General features: G+C 48.9%; 1 protein-coding gene across 3 annotated transcripts in view; it reads left to right on the plus strand.

The window, feature by feature from the left end:
- LOC307006927 (histone deacetylase 4-like) overlaps nucleotides 1-26,036 on the plus strand; it is a 68,552-nt gene that overhangs the window by 34,642 nt on the left and 7,874 nt on the right. For 2 of the 3 annotated variants that reach the window (XM_079628455.1, XM_079628456.1), the window contains 15 exons: nucleotides 4,010-4,160; nucleotides 4,289-4,403; nucleotides 6,054-6,166; nucleotides 9,000-9,128; nucleotides 9,216-9,310; nucleotides 9,692-9,799; nucleotides 10,313-10,499; nucleotides 12,369-12,613; nucleotides 17,200-17,385; nucleotides 18,155-18,338; nucleotides 18,751-18,884; nucleotides 20,213-20,315; nucleotides 25,356-25,402; nucleotides 25,489-25,596; nucleotides 25,896-25,951. In XM_079628455.1, the coding sequence (XP_079484581.1) occupies nucleotides 4,010-4,160; nucleotides 4,289-4,403; nucleotides 6,054-6,166; nucleotides 9,000-9,128; nucleotides 9,216-9,310; nucleotides 9,692-9,799; nucleotides 10,313-10,499; nucleotides 12,369-12,613; nucleotides 17,200-17,385; nucleotides 18,155-18,338; nucleotides 18,751-18,884; nucleotides 20,213-20,315; nucleotides 25,356-25,402; nucleotides 25,489-25,596; nucleotides 25,896-25,951 (1,961 nt within the window). The remainder of the gene's footprint in view (nucleotides 1-4,009; nucleotides 4,161-4,288; nucleotides 4,404-6,053; nucleotides 6,167-8,999; nucleotides 9,129-9,215; nucleotides 9,311-9,691; nucleotides 9,800-10,312; nucleotides 10,500-12,368; nucleotides 12,614-17,199; nucleotides 17,386-18,154; nucleotides 18,339-18,750; nucleotides 18,885-20,212; nucleotides 20,316-25,355; nucleotides 25,403-25,488; nucleotides 25,597-25,895; nucleotides 25,952-26,036) is intronic. The other variant, XM_079628454.1, reaches the window with a different exon arrangement.

Below are 26,036 nucleotides of genomic sequence, written 5' to 3' on the forward strand. Positions count from 1 at the left end.
ATTGTCCTGTGTGATCCTGACTCCTGCCAGATATTGTCCTGTGTGATCCTGACTCCTGCCAGATATTGTCCTGTGTGATCCTGACTCCTGCCAGATATTGACCTGTGTGATCCTGACTCCTGGCAGATATTGTCCTGTGTGATCCTGACTCCTGCCAGATATTGTCCTGTGTGATCCTGATTCCTGGCAGATATTGTCCTGTGTGATCCTGACTCCTGCCAGATATTGTCCTGTGTGATCCTGACTCCTGCCAGATATTGTCCTGTGTGATCCTGATTCCTGGCAGATATTGTCCTGTGTGATCCTGACTCCTGGCATATATTGTCCTGTGTGATCCTGACTCCTGCCAGATATTGTCCTGTGTGATCCTGACTCCTGCCATATATTGTCCTGTGTGATCCTGTTACCTGCCATATATTGTCCTGTGTGATCCTGATTCCTGGCAGATATTGTCCTGTGTGATCCTGACTCCTGCCAGATATTGTCCTGTGTGATCCTGACTCCTGCCATATATTGTCCTGTGTGATCCTGTTACCTGCCATATATTGTCCTGTGTGATCCTGATTCCTGCCAGATATTGTCCTGTGTGATCCTGACTCCTGCCAGATATTGTCCTGTGTGATCCTGACTCCTGCCAGATATTGTCCTGTGTGATCCTGACTCCTGCCATATATTGTCCTGTGTGATCCTGACTCCTGCCATATATTGTCCTGTGTGATCCTGACTCCTGCCAGATATTGTCCTGTGTGATCCTGATTCCTGCCAGATATTGTCCTGTGTGATCCTGACTCCTGCCAGATATTTTCCTGTGTGATCCTGACTCCTGCCAGATATTGTCCTGTGTGATCCTGATTCCTGACAAATATTGTCCTGTGTGATCCTGACTCCTGCCAGATATTGACCTGTGTGATCCTGACTCCTGCCAGATATTGTCCTGTGTGATCCTGACTCCTGCCAGATATTGTCCTGTGTGATCCTGACTCCTGCCAGATATTGTCCTGTGTGATCCTGATTCCTGACATATATTGTCTTGTGTGATCCTGACTCCTGCCAGATATTGTCCTTTGTGATCCTGTTACCTGCCAGATATTGTCCTGTGTGATCCTGACTCCTGCCAGATATTGACCTGTGTGATCCTGATTCCTGCCAGATATTGTCCTGTGTGATCCTGATTCCTGCCAGATATTCTCCTGTGTGATCCTGATTCCTGCCATATATTGTCCTGTGTGATCCTGACTCCTGCCAGATATTGACCTGTGTGATCCTGATTCCTGCCAGATATTCTCCTGTGTGATCCTGATTCCTGCCAGATATTGTCCTGTGTGATCCTGATTCCTGCCAGATATTGTCCTGTGTGATCCTGACTCCTGCCAGATATTGTCCTGTGTGATCCTGACTCCTGCCAGATATTGTCCTGTGTGATCCTGACTCCTGCCAGATATTGTCCTGTGTGATCCTGACAGATATTGTCCTGTGTGATCCTGATTCCTGACATATATTGTCCTGTGTGATCCTGACTCCTGACAGATATTGTCCTGTGTGATCCTGATTCCTGACATATATTGTCCTTTGTGATCCTGACTCCTGACAGATATTGTCCTGTGTGATCCTGATTCCTGCCAGATATTGTCCTGTGTGATCCTGACTCCTGCCAGATATTGTCCTGTGTGATCCTGACTCCTGACAGATATTGTCCTGTGTGATCCTGATTCCTGCCAGATATTGTCCTGTGTGATCCTGACTCCTGCCAGATATTGTCCTGTGTGATCCTGACTCCTGCCAGATATTGTCCTGTGTGATCCTGATTCCTGCCAGATATTGTCCTGTGTGATCCTGACTCCTGCCAGATATTGTCCTGTGTGATCCTGACTCCTGCCAGATATTGTCCTGTGTGATCCTGACTCCTGACAGATATTGTCCTGTGTGATCCTGATTCCTGCCAGATATTGTCCTGTGTGATCCTGACTCCTGCCAGATATTGTCCTGTGTGATCCTGACTCCTGCCAGATATTGTCCTGTGTGATCCTGATTCCTGCCAGATATTGTCCTGTGTGATCCTGACTCCTGCCAGATATTGTCCTGTGTGATCCTGACTCCTGCCAGATATTGTCCTGTGTGATCCTGACTCCTGACAGATATTGTCCTGTGTGATCCTGATTCCTGCCAGATATTCTCCTGTGTGATCCTGATTCCTGCCATATATTGTCCTGTGTGATCCTGACTCCTGCCAGATATTGACCTGTGTGATCCTGATTCCTGCCAGATATTGTCCTGTGTGATCCTGATTCCTGCCAGATATTGTCCTGTGTGATCCTGATTCCTGCCAGATATTGTCCTGTGTGATCCTGACTCCTGCCAGATATTGTCCTGTGTGATCCTGACTCCTGCCAGATATTGTCCTGTGTGATCCTGACTCCTGCCAGATATTGTCCTGTGTGATCCTGACAGATATTGTCCTGTGTGATCCTGACAGATATTGTCCTGTGTGATCCTGATTCCTGACATATATTGTCCTGTGTGATCCTGACTCCTGACAGATATTGTCCTGTGTGATCCTGATTCCTGACATATATTGTCCTTTGTGATCCTGACTCCTGACAGATATTGTCCTGTGTGATCCTGATTCCTGCCAGATATTGTCCTGTGTGATCCTGACTCCTGCCAGATATTGTCCTGTGTGATCCTGACTCCTGACAGATATTGTCCTGTGTGATCCTGATTCCTGCCAGATATTGTCCTGTGTGATCCTGACTCCTGCCAGATATTGTCCTGTGTGATCCTGACTCCTGCCAGATATTGTCCTGTGTGATCCTGATTCCTGCCAGATATTGTCCTGTGTGATCCTGACTCCTGCCAGATATTGTCCTGTGTGATCCTGACTCCTGCCAGATATTGTCCTGTGTGATCCTGACTCCTGACAGATATTGTCCTGTGTGATCCTGATTCCTGCCAGATATTGTCCTGTGTGATCCTGACTCCTGCCAGATATTGTCCTGTGTGATCCTGACTCCTGCCAGATATTGTCCTGTGTGATCCTGATTCCTGCCAGATATTGTCCTGTGTGATCCTGACTCCTGCCAGATATTGTCCTGTGTGATCCTGACTCCTGCCAGATATTGTCCTGTGTGATCCTGACTCCTGACAGATATTGTCCTGTGTGATCCTGATTCCTGCCAGATATTGACCTGTGTGATCCTGATTCCTGCCAGATATTGTCCTGTGTGATCCTGACTCCTGCCAGATATTGTCCTGTGTGATCCTGACTCCTGCCAGATATTGTCCTGTGTGATCCTGACTCCTGCCAGATATTGTCCTGTGTGATCCTGATTCCTGCCAGATATTGACCTGTGTGATCCTGACTCCTGCCAGATATTGACCTGTGTGATCCTGATTCCTGCCAGATATTGTCCTGTGTGATCCTGACTCCTGCCAGATATTGTCCTGTGTGATCCTGACTCCTGACAGATATTGTCCTGTGTGATCCTGACTCCTGACAGATATTGTCCTGTGTGATCCTGACTCCTGCCAGATATTGTCCTGTGTGATCCTGACTCCTGCCAGATATTGACCTGTGTGATCCTGATTCCTGCCAGATATTGTCCTGTGTGATCCTGACTCCTGCCAGATATTGTCCTGTGTGATCCTGACTCCTGCCAGATATTGTCCTGTGTGATCCTGACTCCTGCCAGATATTGACCTGTGTGATCCTGATTCCTGCCAGATATTGTCCTGTGTGATCCTGCCAGATATTGTCCTGTGTGATCCTGCCAGATATTGTCCTGTGTGATCCTGCCAGATATTGTCCTGTGTGATCCTGACTCCTGCCAGATATTGTCCTGTGTGATCCTGCCAGATATTGTCCTGTGTGATCCTGACTCCTGCCAGATATTGTCCTGTGTGATCCTGACACCTAACAGATATTGTCTTGTGTGATCCTGTTACCTGATAGATATTGTCCAGTGTGATCCTGACTCCTGACAGATATAGTCCTGTATGTGTGTCTCCTCAGCATCAGCAGGATCTTCTGGCCCTGAAGCATCAGCAGGAGCTGCTGGAGCACCAGAGGAAGATGGAGCATCACCGGCTGGAGCAGGAGCTAGAGAAACATCAGCGCGAGCAGAAGCTGCAGCTCCTAAAGAACAAGGAGCGCGGACAGGAGAGTGAGTTCCTCTCACACACACTCAGTTTACACTGAAGGGCCTCTGATTAACAGTAACAGACATCAATTACACTGAAATCTAAACCGAACAGTGATCAGGCTGTCGTAAACTGCGTTTCCTATCGACAGGTGCGGTGGCCAGCACTGAGGTGAAGATGCGTCTGCAGGAGTTTGTTCTGAATAAAAAGAAAGCGCTTGCTCAGCGGAGTCTCAACCACTGCATCTCCAGCAACACACACTACTGGTACGGCTGAGAAATGCACACACACACACACAATTTCTGATCTGAGGACATCTGGTGTGGTTATTGATGCTCCCACTGTTAGTTATTCAGGCTCAAACCAATCAAAACACATCAATCAGAGTCAAAGCATTAACCAGGCCTGACAGATGAGCGCTGATAACTAGATCAGACACACACAGTCTTTCACGTTCACCAGCAGAGGCTAATCCTGTGATGCCGGCACTCAGTGAACCCGTCAGGATCCTGGGTCGGGTTGCACCAGCTGTTCGCATGTACTTTCTGAAATTGGAACGTAAAGTCCACACTAGAGGCTTAGTAATTACTAGCTAGTTTGTAACTAACTAACTGTACTTTATTCCATTGCACCATTTGTTCGTAAGGCAGAACATTGGTAGTAGGTCGTAAGCTCTCCATAAAGTAATGCGTAGTCGCATAATATGACGTTTAGCCTCGATGATCCAATAGCAGCCTTCAAATACGTGAGCAGAAGTTGTTGGGAATTTCAGTTTATCCTTCATAACATCCTTTGCCTCACTTAACTTACAGTAAAAATACGTTTCCATTAAATACGATCATTATCGTGAATAACATAAGTGTTTTTATATGTAACTAACATTCAGAAACTGTATTTGAAACAAATTTATAAGGATAAATAAATAAGTAACGATACAAAAAAAAACATAAGTAGTAACATTTATTGATTGACTTATTTTATGTGACATGCACAACACGGGCCGATGAACAGATGCACAGCGGCGCTGTAGGACCGGTGTGTGTTGATGAGCCGCTAACAAAGTAATCCATTCACATAATGTTCTCTCTTTTAAAATATAAGCGAGTGTAAATATCAGTATTATCATATGTCTAAAGAACTGAAGTCTGGCAGGTAAAAGAAGAGTTTATTGATGCAGTCCAGTCTGTCTGCTGTTACTCCTGATCGGAGGCTTTGGTAAATATCTAGTTTATACACTGTACATACACCCATGGTGGTGGGGGGGTTATGGTATGGGCAGGCGTATGTTGTGGACAATGAACACAGGTGTGTTTTATTGATGGCATTTTGAATGCACAGAGATACCGTGACGAGATCCTGAGACCCATTGTTGTGCCATTCATCCACGACCATCACCTCAACTGCACATTTTATTGTGGCCAGCACTGTCTAATCAGCATCCTGATATGCCACACCTGTGAGCTGGAAGATTATCTCGGCAAAGGAGAAGTGCTCACTAACACAGATTTTGACAAATTTGTGAACTATATTTGTGAGAAATAGGCATTATATGTACATATAAAGTCTTAGATCTTTGAGTTCAGCTCATGAAAAATGGGGGCAAAAACAAAAGTGTTGCGTTTATAATTTTGTTTAGTGTAGTTACGCTTCAACTAAGTTTAATGGTGCAACGCAAAAATGTTTAGTCATGCGTAAGTTGTATCTTAGTGCCCATTTACGTCAAAACTAGGCTGAGTTGTAACTTACGCACGCACAGCTGGAGCAACCGACCCCTGTTCACTCACGCTGTGTATTTACAGAGATTCAGGCTGCTGATCTTTACTGTGACCCGTTTCAGTTCATCATGTTCATGTTTCCTCTGTGTGTGTGTGTGTGTGTGTGTGTGTGTGTGTGTGTGTGTGTGTGTGTGTGTTCAGGAAAACTTCGCACAGTTCTTTAGATCAGAGCTCTCCTCCTCAAACCTCGAGTTCCTTCAGTCATCCTGCCATGAGCTTCTACGACTCCAAAGACTTTCCACTGCGCAAAACAGGTACTCATGCAGTTCAACACACTCATTCCTCAGTGTGTGAAGCGTTGCAGGAGACGCCCGGGGCTCAGAGATCACAGGTTTATCACCTCATGTTATTTGAGTGTTTTCATCGGCCCTTTTGCAAGGAGACCGAAATAAGGGCCGTTTTAATGACAATCTTGTCTTGAGTGACTCTTGACATGAACAGACCCTTCAGAGGAAGCGATGCTTGTACCCTATAATTATACACTTTCTGGTGAAACTAGGTGTGTGTGTGTGTGTGTGTGTGTGTGTGTGTGTGTGTGTGTGTGTGTGTGTGTGTGTGTGTGTGTGTGTGTGCAGTGAGGGGTGTGTGTAAGCAGTTGTGTTGTGTGCAGTGAGGTGTGTGTATAAGCAGTTGTGTTGTGTGCAGTGAGGTGTGTGTAAGCAGTTGTGTTGTGTGCAGTGAGGTGTGTGTATAAGCAGTTGTGTTGTGTGCAGTGAGGTGTGTGTGTAAGCAGTTGTGTGGTGTGCAGTGAGGTGTGTGTATAAGCAGTTGTGTGGTGTGCAGTGAGGTGTGTGTGTAAGCAGTTGTGTTGTGTGCAGTGAGGGGTGTGTGTAAGCAGTTGTGTTGTGTGCAGTGAGGTGTGTGTGTAAGCAGTTGTGTTGTGTGCAGTGAGGTGTGTGTAAGCAGTTGTGTTGTGTGCAGTGAGGTGTGTGTATAAGCAGTTGTGTTGTGTGCAGTGAGGTGTGTGTGTAAGCAGTTGTGTTGTGTGCAGTGAGGTGTGTGTGTAAGCAGTTGTGTTGTGTGCAGTGAGGTGTGTGTGTAAGCAGTTGTGTTGTGTGCAGTGAGGTGTGTGTGTAAGCAGTTGTGTTGTGTGCAGTGAGGTGTGTGTGTAAGCAGTTGTGTTGTGTGCAGTGAGGTGTGTGTATAAGCAGTTGTGTTGTGTGCAGTGAGGTGTGTATAAGCAGTTGTGTTGTGTGCAGTGAGGTGTGTGTATAAGCAGTTGTGTTGTGTGCAGTGAGGTGTGTGTGTAAGCAGTTGTGTGGTGTGCAGTGAGGTGTGTGTATAAGCAGTTGTGTTGTGTGCAGTGAGGTGTGTGTGTAAGCAGTTGTGTTGTGTGCAGTGAGGTGTGTGTATAAGCAGTTGTGTTGTGTGCAGTGAGGTGTGTATAAGCAGTTGTGTTGTGTGCAGTGAGGTGTGTGTATAAGCAGTTGTGTGGTGTGCAGTGAGGTGTGTGTGTAAGCAGTTGTGTGGTGTGCAGTGAGGTGTGTGTATAAGCAGTTGTGTTGTGTGCAGTGAGGTGTGTGTGTAAGCAGTTGTGTGGTGTGCAGTGAGGTGTGTGTATAAGCAGTTGTGTTGTGTGCAGTGAGGTGTGTATAAGCAGTTGTGTTGTGTGCAGTGAGGTGTGTGTATAAGCAGTTGTGTTGTGTGCAGTGAGGTGTGTGTATAAGCAGTTGTGTGGTGTGCAGTGAGGTGTGTGTATAAGCAGTTGTGTTGTGTGCAGTGAGGTGTGTGTGTAAGCAGTTGTGTTGTGTGCAGTGAGGTGTGTGTATAAGCAGTTGTGTGGTGTGCAGTGAGGTGTGTGTATAAGCAGTTGTGTTGTGTGCAGTGAGGTGTGTGTGTAAGCAGTTGTGTGGTGTGCAGTGAGGTGTGTGTATAAGCAGTTGTGTTGTGTGCAGTGAGGTGTGTGTGTAAGCAGTTGTGTTGTGTGCAGTGAGGTGTGTGTGTAAGCAGTTGTGTTGTGTGCAGTGAGGTGTGTGTATAAGCAGTTGTGTTGTGTGCAGTGAGGTGTGTGTATAAGCAGTTGTGTTGTGTGCAGTGAGGTGTGTGTATAAGCAGTTGTGTTGTGTGCAGTGAGGTGTGTGTATAAGCAGTTGTGTGGTGTGCAGTGAGGTGTGTGTATAAGCAGTTGTGTGGTGTGCAGTGAGGTGTGTGTATAAGCAGTTGTGTGGTGTGCAGTGAGGTGTGTGTGTGTAAGCAGTTGTGTTGTGTGCAGTGAGGTGTGTGTGTAAGCAGTTGTGTGGTGTGCAGTGAGGTGTGTGTATAAGCAGTTGTGTTGTGTGCAGTGAGGTGTGTGTATAAGCAGTTGTGTTGTGTGCAGTGAGGTGTGTGTATAAGCAGTTGTGTGGTGTGCAGTGAGGTGTGTGTGTGTGTAAGCAGTTGTGTTGTGTGCAGTGAGGTGTGTGTGTAAGCAGTTGTGTTGTGTGCAGTGAGGTGTGTGTATAAGCAGTTGTGTTGTGTGCAGTGAGGTGTGTGTATAAGCAGTTGTGTTGTGTGCAGTGAGGTGTGTGTATAAGCAATTGTGTTGTGTGCAGTGAGGTGTGTGTATAAGCAGTTGTGTTGTGTGCAGTGAGGTGTGTATAAGCAGTTGTGTTGTGTGCAGTGAGGTGTGTATAAGCAGTTGTGTTGTGTGCAGTGAGGTGTGTGTGTAAGCAGTTGTGTTGTGTGCAGTGAGGTGTGTGTATAAGCAGTTGTGTTGTGTGCAGTGAGGTGTGTGTATAAGCAGTTGTGTGGTGTGCAGTGAGGTGTGTGTGTAAGCAGTTGTGTTGTGTGCAGTGAGGTGTGTGTGTAAGCAGTTGTGTTGTGTGCAGTGAGGTGTGTGTGTAAGCAGTTGTGTTGTGTGCAGTGAGGTGTGTGTGTAAGCAGTTGTGTGGTGTGCAGTGAGGTGTGTGTGTAAGCAGTTGTGTTGTGTGCAGTGAGGTGTGTGTATAAGCAGTTGTGTTGTGTGCAGTGAGGTGTGTGTATAAGCAGTTGTGTGGTGTGCAGTGAGGTGTGTGTATAAGCAGTTGTGTGGTGTGCAGTGAGGTGTGTGTGTAAGCAGTTGTGTTGTGTGCAGTGAGGTGTGTGTATAAGCAGTTGTGTTGTGTTTAGCGTCGGAGCCGAACCTGAAGCTGCGCTCTCGTCTGAAGCAGAAAGTGTGTGAGCGCAGGAGTAGTCCGTTACTGCGACGCAGAGACAGTCCCGTCGGCTCACTGAAGAAGCGCTCTCTGGAGACCACAGGTGAAGTGTGAGACGAGTTCATGATCACACACACCTGAGGGTTTACACACACACACACACACACTAACTCTCTCTCTTCTTCTGTAGATTCGGCGTGTAGCAGCGCTCCTGCTTCAGGACCCAGTTCCCCAAACAACAGCTCACACACTAGCCTGAGCGAGAACGGCACCAGTGCGACTGAGGTGAGTGTGTGTGTGTGTGTGTGAGAGAGAGAGAGAGAGAGAGAGAGAGAGAGAGAGAGAGAGAGAGAGAGAGAGAGAGAGTGTGTGAGAGTGTGTGTGTGTCAGATCACAAAAATCTCTCTTAATGCTGATGATCTATATCCGGATAGTTAAATGAGGGAGAGATAAAATGTCACAAACGTGCTGTGCTCCTCAGGATCCGGACTAAAGAAACTCGAGAACACAGAAGAGCATTTGTTATTACACACTTTTCTCTCCATGTCACACTGTAGCTGGTTTCCTAGCCGGTCTCCCTGGTAGAGCTGGTGTTGTGCTCTGTGCAGTGCTTGGGTTCCTCTATAAGTCACTTTGTAATAAATGCATGACTGTGATGTTCTCCAGTCGTGTCTCAGGCCGGCTCCTCGTGACTCGGCCAGTCAGCTGTCGCTCTACACGTCTCCCTCGTTACCCAACATCACCCTGGGTCTGCCCGCCAGCGCCAACAACAACGTGAGTATTCAAACAAAATTCCTTTATTATCCATTACTTTGGTCTTGTTTTCTGCTTCCTTCCTCACATCCTTATGAGATACATTTACTTGACATAAAAACTGAATTTTCACAGAATATTTCTCGGAACAATTAGCAAATAGTTTTTTCTTGCACTGAGCATAATCTTATCATGTTTGTGCCTTTAGAAAAGTTCAATTACAGCGGGTTAAAAAATTCACTTAATTCAGGACAGATGTTCTGAAGTCGTCAGATTTCCCTCTCAAGTGGATTGTTTTTTTAAAGGATGGTTAGATATTTTTACTAGAACATAAACATACTAATTAGAGTGTAAAACTGTAGTTCGGCCATTAGTAAAGGAATATTCCCGGTGAATGGCGTTCTGATATGTGTGTGAGGAACGGTCACGATCGATCACGATTGGTTTGACACACGCTCTGGGCTGTTTTGTTCGGCGCTCGTCTTGTGATGCTTAGTAAAGGATTGAGTTTAATTTAGTCTTTTCTTCAACAAGGTGACGTCTATCCAGCCAGACAGTGAACGCTTGTCCGTGACCGGATTACCCATAAGCTCTCCGTTCCTGGGCGCCTCTCACCTTCCCTCATTCCTGGGCAATTCAGACACTGCAAACTCCCACAATGCACTGCTGCAGCACATGGTCCTCCTGGAGCAATCGGCCTCATCGAGTCCTTTAGCTGCAGGTGAGTAGAGCTCTTTGAGTTTGACGTTTGGTTTAGTAAAGACGATGCAGTCCGTTATGAACCATATCTGTGGCTCTGATGGCGGAGTGTATCCCAGGCCGCTGCGAGAGCGTTGCGTAAGCCGAGAGGTGTGTGTGAACGGGCCGTAACCGTGTCCGGGTCAGGGGTCCCTCCGGATAATTAGATCAGTGTTCCGGCTCGCGGCAGGAGGTCAGAGAGGAACACGGTCCTTTAATAACCCCTGAATGGGAGCCGGAACGGAACAAAGAGCCTCTCAGGGCCGCTTCGGCTGCCAGCTCCGACACGCATGAAGAGCAGTGACGTCTGCGCAGAATCTCATGAATGAACGGATTTTACAGGGTGTTTCAATGTCAAGTGCTTTTGGAGACTTGCGGTTGAAGCGAGAGTCCAGCCGTCGTGAGTAGAGTTGGTCGTGAGCCAATTTCTGCTCATATGTAAAATATATGTAGTATGTTTTGTCAAAAATAAAGTCATCAACTAAGATGTTATTATAGTGTTTGTTCCAATGTAGGCTATATTCAAACGAATAAATCCTTAACATATATATATACAGTGGTTAAATTGGGCCGGGGCTCTTCGGGGCTCATAAGCCTGCGGTGGGTAAAAGTGGGTATGCGCTATATGCGGCATAGGGGCGCTGCACCAGGGGGGCGCCAAAGCGATGGTAAAAAATAAAAAATCTGTATGTAGCTGCTGTTGTGCATTTCTAAATCATTTCTGCATTTCCTCAATGTTATATAACATTTTAGAGGACTAACAGAGTAGGCACCCTCATAAGGTTCCATCATAGAATTTTGGTGAGGTCTGAATAATTAGGCACAAACCTTTGATAATATCCCGCCAGCCCTAGGAATTGTCTCACCTCCTTTTTGGTCTTGGGCTTTGGACAAGTTGCAACTGCTGCCGTCTTATCAATTTGGGGACGCACTAGTGGCCGTCCGCCCAGCCACTCTCAGCGCTCTCAGTACAGCACGCAAATGCTCCATATGACGCTGAGAGTCATTGCTATAGATGATGATGTCATCTAGATATGTAGTGGCATATCCAGAATGCGGCCAGAGGATTCGGTCCATGAGGCGCTGAAAGATGGCCGGAGCCCTGTACAAACCGGAAGGAAGGGTAACGAATTGGTGTAATCCAAATGGCGTTCTGTAAGCTGTCTTTTCTTTGGATACAGGCGATAAGGGGATCTGCCAGTACCCTTTCGTTAAATCCCGATCAAGCAAGTCGTCAAACCGCAACATTGAATACGAGTCGAATTTCGACAGCATTTACTTTGTGGGAATCCACGCGGAATCGGACAGAGCCGTCCGTTTTAGGCACTAAAACTATCGCGCTCACCCAATCACTGTTGGATTCTTCTATTACCCCCCATTACCCCCGTCTGGACCACGTCTCAACATGAAAAAATCACGCGTTACAGCGCTTCAATATACTCAGTCCAGCACGATAAATGATACTGCTCTCCAGAGCATTCCTCAGTTCGTCTCTCTCTCTCCTTATCTCTCGTTTCCCGGTGGCTTTATCCAGTCTCTCCATGCCAATTACTGAAACAAAGGTGTTTGTCATTTACACTTATGCACCGCTTGTCTCCCCGCTCTCTCTCCTGTCACAGATCTCGCTATACCACGCCCCCCTCGCCAGAATTACATTTTTAGAATTTTTCTTTTCTTTTTTCAATAAAAAAGCTGTTCTTTAATGTCATTCACCTAACCTTTTGAGGCTCTTTTTTCTTAAGTATCGGTTTAGGCACCTGTACCGTTTTAAAGTATCGATTTGGCACCGGTATCGGAAAAAAAACAAATGATACCCAACCCTTGTCGTGAGTGTGTGTGCTTGTCTGTGCAGGTATGTCCGCGTCTCCTCTGCAGAAGCTTCGGCAGCACCGTCCTCTGGGCCGCACGCAGTCGGCTCCTCTTCCTCAGAGCGGTCAGCCTCCTCTTCCTCAGAGCGGTCAGCCTCCTCTTCCTCAGAGCGGTCAGCCTCCTCTTCCTCAGAGCGGTCAGGCTCTCCAGCAGCTCGTCGTCCAGCAGCAGCACCAGCAGTTCCTGGAGAAACACAAGCAGCACTTCCAGCAGATGCACATCAACAAGGTCAGAGACTCGTCACCCTCTTCCTATATCACAGATTTAATGGCTTTAATAGTTACAGTCGCGTGTGAGTCCGCTGGGAATCTGTGATTATCACTATCTTCTGCCGTTACAGTTCACATGGTTAGGAATCAGATATTTTACCAGCATGTGATGGCACAGATGAGGATCTGAGCTGCGTTTAAACTTCTGAGTTTCCCACTTAAAGCATTCTGTGACCCTGTATGGAGGGACCGCCGTCTGAAGCTCATGTGAAACCACCTGTGAAATCTGCGTTCTGCTGAACTTTAGTGATCCACTTGATCAGCTCATATAAGGTCAAAGTTTCATATCAGCAGAACAGGCTTGTTATATGTTGCTCTACAGCGTCGCTAGAGAGAGATTGTGTGCCGAATACAGATACTGGAGTGTGATTGGCTCTTACTGTGGATACGGAGGTAAACCGCACGGAGGTGTTCGTGACACTGAACATCAGTCTTTCGGCAGCTGGTCTCCGGCCGGAAGCTTCTACTAGAGTTGTCAAAAAAAAAATCACTAAAAAAGTTGTCAAGCCGGTACTGAAATTTAAAAATGTGACGATACCAGCATTTCCCTTTAGCATTTTGAGCGCTGTTGAGCAGATGCTCCCGGGAGTACCTGTGTAAGTGCTCGATGAAGACATGTTTTTGAAGCGTTGATAATTGTAGCCAATCACAGACAATATAGACTATATTGCCAAATGTTTTGGGACGTCTGCCTTTACATGTACATTAACTTTAATGGTATCCCATTCTTAATCCGTAGGGTTTAATATGGAGTTGTCCACCCTTTGCATCTATAACAGCTTCAACTCTTCTGGGAAGGCTTTCCACACGGTTAAGGAGTGTGTTTATGGGAATTTTTCTACCATTCTTCTAGAAGCACATTTGTGAGGTCAGACACTGATGTTGGACTAGAAGGCCTGGCTTTCAGTCTCCTCTCTAATTCATCCCAAAGCTGTTCTATCGGGTTGAGCTTTACTCCACTGCATCCCACACTTTACACCACTGCACCCCACTCTTTACACCACTGCACCCCACTCTTTACACCACTGCACCCCACTCTTTACACCACTGCACCCCACTCTTTACACCACTGCATCCCACGCTTTACTCCACTGCATCCCACGCTTTACTCCACTGCATCCCACTCTTTACACCACTGCATCCCACACTTTACTCCACTGCATCCCACTCTTTACACCACTGCATCCCACGCTTTACTCCACTGCATCCCACTCTTTACACCACTGCATCCCACACTTTACACCACTGCATCCCACACTTTACACCACTGCATCCCACACTTTACACCACTGCACCCCACTCTTTACACCACTGCACCCCACTCTTTACACCACTGCATCCCACACTTTACTCCACTGCATCCCACACTTTACACCACTGCATCCCACTCTTTACACCACTGCATCCCACTCTTTACACCACTGCACCCCACTCTTTACACCACTGCACCCCACTCTTTACACCACTGCACCCCACTCTTTACACCACTGCACCCCACTCTTTACACCACTGCACCCCACTCTTTACACCACTGCACCCCACTCTTTACACCACTGCATCCCACTCTTTACACCACTGCACCCCACTCTTTACACCACTGCATCTCACTCTTTACACCACTGCATCTCACTCTTTACACCACTGCATCCCACTCTTTACACCACTGCACCCCACTCTTTACACCACTGCATCCCACTCTTTACACCACTGCATCCCACACTTTACACCACTGCATCCCACTCTTTACACCACTGCATCCCACTCTTTACACCACTGCATCCCACTCTTTACACCACTGCATCCCACTCTTTACACCACTGCACCCCACTCTTTACACCACTGCATCCCACTCTTTACACCACTGCACCCCACTCTTTACACCACTGCACCCCACTCTTTACACCACTGCACCCCACTCTTTACACCACTGCATCCCACTCTTTACACCACTGCATCCCACTCTTTACACCACTGCACCCCACTCTTTACACCACTGCACCCCACTATTTACACCACTGCACCCCACTCTTTACACCACTGCATCCCACTCTTTACACCACTGCACCCCACTCTTTACACCACTGCACCCCACTCTTTACACCACTGCATCCCACTCTTTACACCACTGCACCCCACTCTTTACACCACTGCACCCCACTCTTTACACCACTGCACCCCACTCTTTACACCACTGCACCCCACTCTTTACACCACTGCACCCCACTCTTTACACCACTGCATCTCACTCTTTACACCACTGCATCCCACGCTTTACACCACTGCATCCCACTCTTTACACCACTGCACCCCACTCTTTACACCACTGCATCTCACTCTTTACACCACTGCACCCCACTCTTTACACCACTGCACCCCACTCTTTACACCACTGCATCTCACTCTTTACACCACTGCATCCCACTCTTTACACCACTGCACCCCACTCTTTACACCACTGCATCTCACTCTTTACACCACTGCACCCCACTCTTTACACCACTGCACCCCACTCTTTACACCACTGCACCCCACTCTTTACACCACTGCACCCCACTCTTTACACCACTGCACCCCACTCTTTACACCACTGCACCCCACTCTTTACACCACTGCATCCCACTCTTTACACCACTGCATCCCACTCTTTACACCACTGCATCCCACTCTTTACACCACTGCATCCCACTCTTTACACCACTGCACCCCACTCTTTACACCACTGCATCCCACTCTTTACACCACTGCACCCCACTCTTTACACCACTGCATCCCACTCTTTACACCACTGCACCCCACTCTTTACACCACTGCACCCCACTCTTTACACCACTGCACCCCACTCTTTACTCCACTGCATCCCACACTTTACACCACTGCACCCCACTCTTTACACCACTGCATCCCACTCTTTACACCACTGCACCCCACTCTATACACCACTGCATCCCACACTTTACACCACTGCATCCCACTCTTTACACCACTGCATCCCACTCTTTACTCCACTGCACCCCACTCTTTACACCACTGCATCCCACTCTTTACACCACTGCATCCCACGCTTTACACCACTGCATCCCACACTTTACACCACTGCATCCCACTCTTTACACCACTGCACCCCACTCTTTTCTTTACTCCACTGCATCCCACACTTTACACCACTGCACCCCACTCTTTACACCACTGCATCCCACTCTTTACACCACTGCACCCCACTCTTTACACCACTGCACCCCACTCTTTACTCCACTGCATCCCACACTTTACACCACTGCACCCCACTCTTTACTCCACTGCATCCCACACTTTACACCACTGCACCCCACTCTTTACACCACTGCACCCCACTCTTTACACCACTGCACCCCACTCTATACACCACTGCATCCCACTCTTTACACCACTGCACCCCACACTTTACACCACTGTACCCCACTCTTTACTCCACTGCATCCCACACTTTACACCACTGCACCCCACTCTTTACACCACTGCACCCCACTCTTTACACCACTGCACCCCACTCTATACACCACTGCATCCCACTCTTTACACCACTGCATCCCACTCTTTACACCACTGCATCCCACACTTTACACCACTGCATCCCACTCTTTACACCACTGCACCCCACACTTTACACCACTGCACCCTACTCTATACACCACTGCATCCCACTCTTTACACCACTGCACCCCACACTTTACACCACTGTACCCCACTCTTTACTCCACTGCATCCCACACTTTACACCACTGCACCCCACTCTTTACACCACTGCACCCCACTCTTTACACCACTGCACCCCACTCTATACACCACTGCATCCCACTCTTTACACCACTGCATCCCACTCTTTACACCACTGCATCCCACACTTTACACCACTGCATCCCACTCTTTACACCACTGCACCCCACACTTTACACCACTGCACCCTACTCTATACACCACTGCACCCCACTCTATACACCACTGCATCCCACTCTTTACACCACTGCATCCCACTCTTTACACCACTGCATCCCACACTTTACACCACTGCATCCCACTCTTTACACCACTGCACCCCACTCTTTACACCACTGCACCCCACTCTATACACCACTGCATCCCACTCTTTACACCACTGCATCCCACTCTTTACACCACTGCATCCTACTACTGGTATCGTCACATCGTCACGCTGGCGGTGAAAGAGTAAATTGAATAAGTAGACAACGCTAACAACGCTGAGGTCAAGGGTCTAAGCCCTGGGAAACACACATACTGATAAATGTCTGTGCACTTCAGGTCACTGAATAAAACCGTTCTGGTCAAACACCCGAAAACGTGCAAGAAAACATGGTGAAAAAGTGGAAAATGGTAAAAAGTAGAGTGAAAGGTCATGGGATTGATTCCCAAGGAATTCATGAACCGATAACATCTGCACCTTTAATGCATTGCAAGTCACTGTGGATAAAAAGTATCTGCTGAACTCAATTCATTCAGTCTCCCGTGAAACACTGATGTATCTGTCCTGTGCTGGTGTGTGTGTGTTAGATGTTGGGTAAGCCGAGTGATCGGCAGCACCAGAGTCACCCGGAAGAGACGGAAGAAGAGCTGCGAGAGCAACTGGACGCCACACAGGCCGAAACACACATGAATATCTCCATTAAACAGGAATCTCCAGATCTCCCAGAGGAGCAGGAGCTGCTGTTCAAACAAGTGAGAGAAACACCTGAAGATGTGCGTTTGCTGTTTCTGTCGCCCTCTTGTGGTTGTTGTCAGTGCACATACCCATGTGTGTGTGTGTGTGTGTCAAGTCAAGTCAAGTCATCCTAATTTATATTGCGCTTTTAACAATGTAGATTGTTTCAAAGCGGCTTTACAGAAATAAACTGATCATTCAAGGTAACAGAGATTGTTTTGGCTTTATAGCGGTTCTTGAATAATGTTATTTTCCAGCTTAAGTTAGTTTTGATTGATTCACTTCCGTCGCAACGATCATAAGTTATTATTAGTTAGATAATTAGGGGCCGCTAAGATGACACCGTTCTCTCTACACAGACTTTAAACGCTAACCTGTGATAAACACTGATGGCGTTCACGTGCACATCAAAAATTTATTCTATAGTTATGTGCGTTTGAATATATGTGCGCATGTTTGTAATTTCCTACAAATCAAGCCTTGACAAACTACTTGTCTGGCTTTAAAATTTTGATACAGAATTGTATCACTTCGGGGTAGATACGCGAAACCGAAATTATCCGGACAACACTTTATCTGGCTAGTTGGCACTTCAGCACTGCACTGTCATCGGGCCCAGACGAAGGTCCTTCATCAGATCTGGATCCGGCAGGCTGCGGGAAAACCTCGGGATAAACAAAAGACACTAAAATTAGCGTAGATGCCATTCTTCTTATGATGTAATGAGTACATCAGGATTTATGGGATTTGTGTGTGTGTGTGTGTGTGTGTGTGTGTGTGTGTGTGTGTGTGTGTGTGTGAGAGCAGCAGGCCCTTCTGTTGGAGCAGCAGAGGATCCATCAGCTCAGGAACTACCAGGCGTCGATGGAGACATCAGGAGAGTCGGTGAGTTTCCCGGGACACCAGAAACTCTCCAGAACCCAATCCTCTCCGGCGTCTGCCGGCTTCATCAGCACACAGGACCACCCTTCCAGCACTCGCTTCACCACAGGTGTCTCTCTCTCTCTCTCTCTCTCTCTCTCTCTCTCTCTCTCAACCACAGGTGACTCTCTCTCTCCCCATCACAGGTGTCTCTCTCTCTCTCTCTCTCTCTCTCTCTCTCTACCACAGGTGACTCTCTCTCTCTCTCTCTCGCACTCTCTCTCTCTCTCTACCACAGGTGACTCTCTCTCTCTCTCTCCCCATCACAGATGTCTCTCCCTCTCTCTCTCGCTTCACCACAGGTGTCTCTCTCTCTCTCTCTTCACCATAGGTGTCTCTCTCCCTCTGTCTCTCGCTTCACCAGAGGTGCGTCACTCTACCTGACTCTCTCTCTCTCCCCCTCACATCTTCTCACAGCTGTAAAACAGAACACGGATCGCTAAACTTCTGAATGAAGGTTTCTGTGTGTGTATTTTCCTCAGGTCTGGTGTACGACTCTCTGATGCAGAAGCACCAGTGCATGTGTGGAAACACCTACACACACCCCGAACACGCCGGACGCATCCAGAGCATCTGGTCTCGGCTGCAGGAGACGGGTCTGCGCAACCAGTGTGAGGTGCGACTGCGACACACTCGTCACATGACTCCACCTGCGACACACTCGTCACACGACCCCACCTGCGTCACACTCCGTCACATGACCTCATCTGCGCCACACGACCCCACCTGCGTCACACTCGTCACACAACTCCACCTGCGACACACTCGTCACATGACTCTACCTGCGTCACACTCCGTCACGTGACCTCATCTGCGTCACACGACCCCACCTGCGTCACACGACCCCACCTGCGACACACTCGTCACATGACCCCACTTGCGTCACACTCGTCACATGACCTCATCTGCGCCACACGACCCCACCTGCAACACACTCGTCACACGACCCCACCTGCGTCACACTCCGTCACATGGCCTCATCTGCGTCACACGACCCCACCTGTGTCACACGACCCCACCTGCGACACACTCGTCACATGACTCTACCTGCGTCACACTCCGTCACATGACCTCATCTGCGTCACACGACCCCACCTGCGTCACACGACCCCACCTGCGACACACTCGTCACATGACCCCACTTGCGTCACACTCGTCACATGACCTCATCTGCGCCACACGACCCCACCTGCGTCACACTCCGTCACATGACCTCATCTGCGTCACACGACCCCACCTGCGTCACACGACCCCACCCGACCCCACCTGCGTCACACTCCGTCACATGACCTCATCTGCGCCACACGACCCCACCTGCAACATACTCGTCACACGACCCCACCTGCGTCACACTCCGTCACACAACTCCACCTGCGTCACACTCCGTCACACAACTCCACCTGCGTCACACTCCGTCACACAACTCCACCTGCAACACACTCGTCACACGACCCCACCTGCGTCACACTCCGTCACACAACTCCACCTGCGACACACTCGTCACATGACCCCACCTGCAACTCACTCGTCACATGACCCCACCTGCGACACACTCGTCACATGACCCCACCTGCAACTCACTCGTCACATGACCCCACCTGCGACACACGACTCCACCTGCATGACTCCATCTGCGTCAAATGAGCGTGTGGGCGGAGTCTCTCTCCAAGCACACTCGCAAACAAACGGATAATCAAATTAATAGTGTCAAATTAATACTGTCATACTATGTATGTTATCAGGAAATACTCTGATTAACATGGAAAAGATGCCTTTTATCTGGTTTATTGCATCACGTCTGGTTATGACATTGTTACAGTTTGAATGTTTTAATATGTTATTGACCATGTTGGATTATATGCCCTGAGCTGCAGTGCACTTCTCATGACCGTCAGCAGGTGGCGCTCTCATGCTCTACTGAATCTCTCTGTCTTTTATTTCCAGTGTATCCATGGAAGAAAAGCCACAGTAGAGGAACTGCAGACGGTTCACACTGAAGCTCATGTCATGCTGTATGGGATCAACCCATTCCGGCAGAAGCTAGACAGTAAGACCTTTCCCTCCTGTTCTTGACAGAATGAGATCTGTAGAGTCGAAGCGTCTGAGATCTGTAGAGTCGCAGCGTCTGAGATCTGTAGAGTCGCAGCGTCTGAGATCTGTAGAGTCGAAGCGTCTGAGATCTGTAGAGTCGAAGCGTCTGAGATCTTTAGAATGGAAGCGTCTGAGATCTGTAGAGTCGCAGCGTCTGAAATCTGTAGAGTCGAAGCGTCTGAGATCTTTAGAATGGAAGCGTCTGAGATCTGTAGAGTCGCAGCATCTGAGATCTGTAGAGTCGCAGCGTCTGAGATCTGTAGAGTCGCAGCGTCTGAGATCTGTAGAGTCGCAGCGTCTGAGATCTGTAGAGTCGCAGCGTCTGAGATCTGTAGAGTCGAAGCGTCTGAGATCTGTAGAGTCGAAGCGTCTGAGATCTGTAGAGTCGCAGCGTCTGAGATCTGTAGAGTCGCAGCGTCTGAGATCTGTAGAGTAGCAGCGTCTGAGATCTGTAGAGTAGCAGCGTCTGAGATCTGTAGAGTCGCAGCGTCTGAGATCTGTAGAGTCGCAGCGTCTGAGATCTTTAGAATGGAAGCGTCTGAGATCTGTAGAATGGAAGCGTCTGAGATCTGTAGAATCGAAGCGTCTGAGATCTGTAGAGTCGAAGCGTCTGAGATCTGTAGTCGCAGCGTCTGAGATCTGTAGTCGCAGCGTCTGAGATCTGTAGTCGCAGCGTCTGAGATCTGTAGAGTCGTAGCGTCTGAGATCTGTAGTCGCAGCGTCTGAGATCTGTAGAGTCGCAGCGTCTGAGATCTGTAGAGTCGCAGCGTCTGAGATCTGTAGAATGAAAGCGCCTGAGATCTGTAGAGTGGAAGCGTCTGAGATCTGTAGAGTCGCAGCGTCTGAGATCTGTAGAATGGAAGCGTCTGAGATCTGTAGAATCGAAGCGTCTGAGATCTGTAGAGTCGAAGCGTCTGAGATCTGTAGTCGCAGCGTCTGAGATCTGTAGTCGCAGCGTCTGAGATCTGTAGTGTCGTAGCGTCTGAGATCTGTAGTCGCAGCGTCTGAGATCTGTAGAGTCGCAGCGTCTGAGATCTGTAGAGTCGCAGCGTCTGAGATCTGTAGAGTCGCAGCGTCTGAGATCTGTAGAGTGGAAGCGTCTGAGATCTGTAGAGTCGCAGCGTCTGAGATCTGTAGAGTCGCAGCGTCTGAGATCTGTAGAGTCGCAGCGTCTGAGATCTGTAGAGTCGCAGCGTCTGAGATCTGTAGAGTCGCAGCGTCTGAGATCTGTAGAGTCGCAGCGTCTGAGATCTGTAGAGTCGCAGCGTCTGAGATCTGTAGAGTCGAAGCGTCTGAGATCTGTAGAGTCTCAGCGTCTGAGATCTGTAGAGTCGCAGCGTCTGAGATCTGTAGAGTCGTAGCGTCTGAGATCTGCAGAGTCGCAGCGTCTGAGATCTGCAGAGTCGCAGCGTCTGAGATCTGCAGAGTCGCAGCGTCTGAGATCTGTAGAGTCGCAGCGTCTGAGATCTGTAGAGTCGCAGCGTCTGAGATCTGTAGAGTCGCAGCGTCTGAGATCTGCAGAGTCGCAGCGTCTGAGATCTGCAGTCGCAGCGTCTGAGATCTGTAGAGTCGCAGCGTCTGAGATCTGTAGAGTCGTAGCGTCTGAGATCTGTAGAGTGGAAGCGTCTGAGATCTGTAGAGTCGCAGCGTCTGAGATCTGTAGAGTCGCAGCGTCTGAGATCTGTAGAGTCGTAGCGTCTGAGATCTGCAGAGTCGCAGCGTCTGAGATCCGTAGAGTCGTAGCGTCTGAGATCTGCAGAGTCGCAGCGTCTGAGATCTGTAGAGTCGCAGCATCTGAGATCTGTAGAGTCGCAGCGTCTGAGATCTGTAGAGTCGTAGCGTCTGAGATCTGCAGAGTCGTAGCGTCTGAGATCTGCAGAGTCGCAGCGTCTGAAATCTGTAGAGTGGAAGCGTCTGAGATCTGTAGAGTCGCAGCGTCTGAGATCTGTAGAGTCGAAGCGTCCGAGATCTGTAGAGTCGCAGCATCTGAGATCTGTAGAGTCGTAGCGTCTGAGATCTGTAGAGTCGAAGCGTCTGAGATCTGTAGATTCGAAGCGTCTGAGATCTGTAGAGTCGAAGCGTCTGAGATCTGTAGATTCGAAGCGTCTGAGATCTGTAGAGTCGAAGCGTCTGAGATCTGTAGATTCGCAGCGTCTGAGATCTGTAGAGTGGAAGCGTCTGAGATCTGTAGAGTCGCAGCGTCTGAGATCTGTAGAGTCGTAGCGTCTGAGATCTGTAGAGTCGCAGCGTCTGAGATCTGCAGAGTCGCAGCGTCTGAGATCTGCAGAGTCGCAGCGTCTGAGATCTGTAGAGTCGAAGCGTCTGAGATCTGTAGAGTCGTAGCGTCTGAGATCTGCAGAGTCGCAGCGTCTGAGATCTGTAGAGTCGCAGCGTCTGAGATCTGTAGAGTCGTAGCGTCTGAGATCTGCAGAATCGCAGCGTCTGAGATCTGTAGAGTCGCAGCGTCTGAGATCTGTAGAGTCGTAGCGTCTGAGATCTGTAGAGTGGAAGCGTCTGAGATCTGTAGATTCGAAGCGTCTGAGATCTGTAGAGTCGAAGCGTCTGAGATCTGTAGAATGGAAGCGCCTGAGATCTGTATAGTCGCAGCGTCTGAGATCTGTAGAGTCGCAGCGTCTGAGATCTGTAGAGTCGAAGCGTCTGAGATCTGTAGATTCGAAGCGTCTGAGATCTGTAGAGTCGCAGCGTCTGAGATCTGTAGAGTCGAAGCGTCTGAGATTTGTAGATTCGAAGCGTCTGAGATCTGTAGAGTCGAAGCGTCTGAGATCTGTATAGTCGCAGCGTCTGAGATCTGTAGAGTCGCAGCGTCTGAGATCTGTAGAGTCGCAGCGTCTGAGATCTGTAGAGTCGAAGCGTCCGAGATCTGTAGAGTCGAAGCGTCCGAGATCTGTAGAATGGAAGCGTCTGAGATCTGTAGAGTCGTAGCGTCTGAGATCTGTAGAGTGGAAGCGTCTGAGATCTGTAGAGTCGTAGCGTCTGAGATCTGTAGAGTGGAAGCGTCTGAGATCTGTAGAGTCGAAGCGTCTGAGATCTGTAGAGTCGAAGCGTCTGAGATCTGTAGAGTTGCAGCGTCTGAGATCTGTAGAGTCGCAGCGTCTGAGATCTGTAGAGTCGTAGCGTCTTAGATCTGCAGAGTCGCAGCGTCTGAGATCTGTAGAGTCGTAGCGTCTGAGATCTGCAGAGTCGCAGCGTCTGAGATCTGTAGAGTCGCAGCGTCTGAGATCTGTAGAGTCGCAGCGTCTGAGATCTGTAGAGTCGCAGCGTCTGAGATCTGTAGAGTCGCAGCGTCTGAGATCTGTAGAGTCGTAGCGTCTGAGATCTGTAGAGTCGCAGCGTCTGAGATCTGCAGAGTCGCAGCGTCTGAGATCTGCAGAGTCGCAGCGTCTGAGATCTGTAGAGTCGTAGCGTCTGAGATCTGCAGAGTCGTAGCGTCTGAGATCTGCAGAGTCGCAGCGTCTGAGATCTGTAGAGTCGCAGCGTCTGAGATCTGTAGAGTCGTATCTGTAGAGCGTCTGAGTCGTAGCGTCTGAGATCTGCAGAATCGCAGCGTCTGAGATCTGTAGAGTCGCAGCATCTGAGATCTGTAGAGTCGTAGCGTCTGAGATCTGTAGAGTGGAAGCATCTGAGATCTGTAGAGTCGCAGCGTCTGAGATCTGTAGAGTCGAAGCGTCTGAGATCTGCAGAGTCGAAGCGTCTGAGATCTGTAGAGTCGCAGCGTCTGAGATCTGTAGAGTCGCAGCGTCTGAGATCTGTAGAGTCGTAGCGTCTGAGATCTGTAGAGTGGAAGCGTCTGAGATCTGCAGAGTCGCAGCGTCTGAGATCTGTAGAGTCGCAGCGTCTGAGATCTGTAGAGTCGTAGCGTCTGAGATCTGCAGAATCGCAGCGTCTGAGATCTGTAGAGTCGCAGCGTCTGAGATCTGTAGAGTCGTAGCGTCTGAGATCTGTAGAGTGGAAGCATCTGAGATCTGTAGAGTCGTAGCGTCTGAGATCTGTAGAGTGGAAGCATCTGAGATCTGTAGAGTCGCAGCGTCTGAGATCTGTAGAGTCGAAGCGTCTGAGATCTGCAGAGTCGAAGCGTCTGAGATCTGTAGAGTCGCAGCGTCTGAGATCTGTAGAGTCGCAGCGTCTGAGATCTGTAGAGTCGTAGCGTCTGAGATCTGTAGAGTGGAAGCGTCTGAGATCTGTAGAGTCGCAGCGTCTGAGATCTGTAGAGTCGAAGCGTCCGAGATCCGTAGAGTCGCAGCGTCTGAGATCCGTAGAGTCGTAGCGTCTGAGATCCGTAGAGTCGAAGCGTCTGAGATCTGTAGAGTCGCAGCGTCTGAGATCTGTAGAGTCGCAGCGTCTGAGATTTGTAGAGTCGCAGCGTCTGAGATCTGTAGAGTCGCAGCGTCTGAGATCTGTAGAGTCGCAGCGTCTGAGATCTGTAGAGTCGAAGCGCCTGAGATCTGTAGAGACGCAGCGTCTGAGATCTGTAGAGTCGAAGCGTCTGAGATCTGTAGAGTCGAAGCGTCTGAGATCTGTAGAGTGGAAGCGTCTGAGATCTGTAGAGTCGCAGCGTCTGAGATCTGTAGAGTCGAAGCGTCCGAGATCTGTAGAGTCGAAGCGTCTGAGATCTGTAGAGTCGCAGCGTCTGAGATCTGTAGAGTCGCAGCGTCTGAGATCTGTCGAGTCGCAGCGTCTGAGATCTGTAGAGTCGCAGCGTCTGAGATCTGTAGAGTCGAAGCGTCTGAGATCTGTAGAGTCGCAGCGTCTGAGATCTGTAGAGTCGCAGCGTCTGAGATCTGTAGAGTCGCAGCGTCTGAGATCTGTAGAGTCGCAGCGTCTGAGATCTGTAGAGTGGAAGCGTCTGAGATCTGTAGAGTCGCAGCGTCTGAGATCTGTAGAGTCGCAGCGTCTGAGATCTGTAGAGTCGTAGCGTCTGAGATCTGTAGAGTCGCAGCGTCTGAGATCTGTCACTGAAGAGTCTCTCCTGTCTCAGGTTCGCTCATGTCCATGTTTGTCCGGTTGCCGTGTGGAGGGATCGGGGTGAGTAGAAACTAGAGCTCTGTCTTCAGAATCTCTTCATTTGAGCAGCACTAAAGAGGGTTTCTGTTTGTTTCTGGTGTGTGAAGGTGGACAGTGACACCGTGTGGAATGAAGTTCACTCGTCGAGCGCCGCACGTCTGGCTGCCGGTTCTGTGATCGAACTCGTCTTTAAAGTTGCCTCAGGAGAGCTGAAGGTGTGTGTGTGTGTGTCTGTGTGTGTTTGTGTGTGTGTTTGTGTGTCCTCAGGAGAGCTGAAGGTGTGTGTGTGTGTCTGTGTCCTCAGGAGAGCTGAATGTGTGTGTGTGTGTGTGTGTGTGTGTCCTCAGGAGAGCTGAAGGTGTGTTTTTGTGTGTCCGTGTGTGTGTGTGTGTGTGTGTGTGTGTGTGTGTGTGTGTGTGCGTGTGTGTGTGTGTGTGTGTGTGTGTGTGTGTGTGTGTGTGTGTGTGTGTTTTTGTTACGCGTTTTACGAAGAGTGTTTCTCTCCTCACTGCAGAACGGTTTTGCGGTGGTCCGGCCTCCAGGACATCACGCGGAGGAAAACACACCAATGTGAGACTGCGTGCGTGTGTGTGTGTGTGTCTCTTTCTGTCTGCCTTCCTTCATATCAATAACGCTGGTGCTCTCGTCCAATCAC

This window comes from Phoxinus phoxinus (genome assembly GCF_949152265.1).
Source record: "Phoxinus phoxinus genome assembly, chromosome: 11".
In the NCBI taxonomy this organism is placed as follows: Eukaryota; Metazoa; Chordata; class Actinopteri; order Cypriniformes; family Leuciscidae; genus Phoxinus; species Phoxinus phoxinus.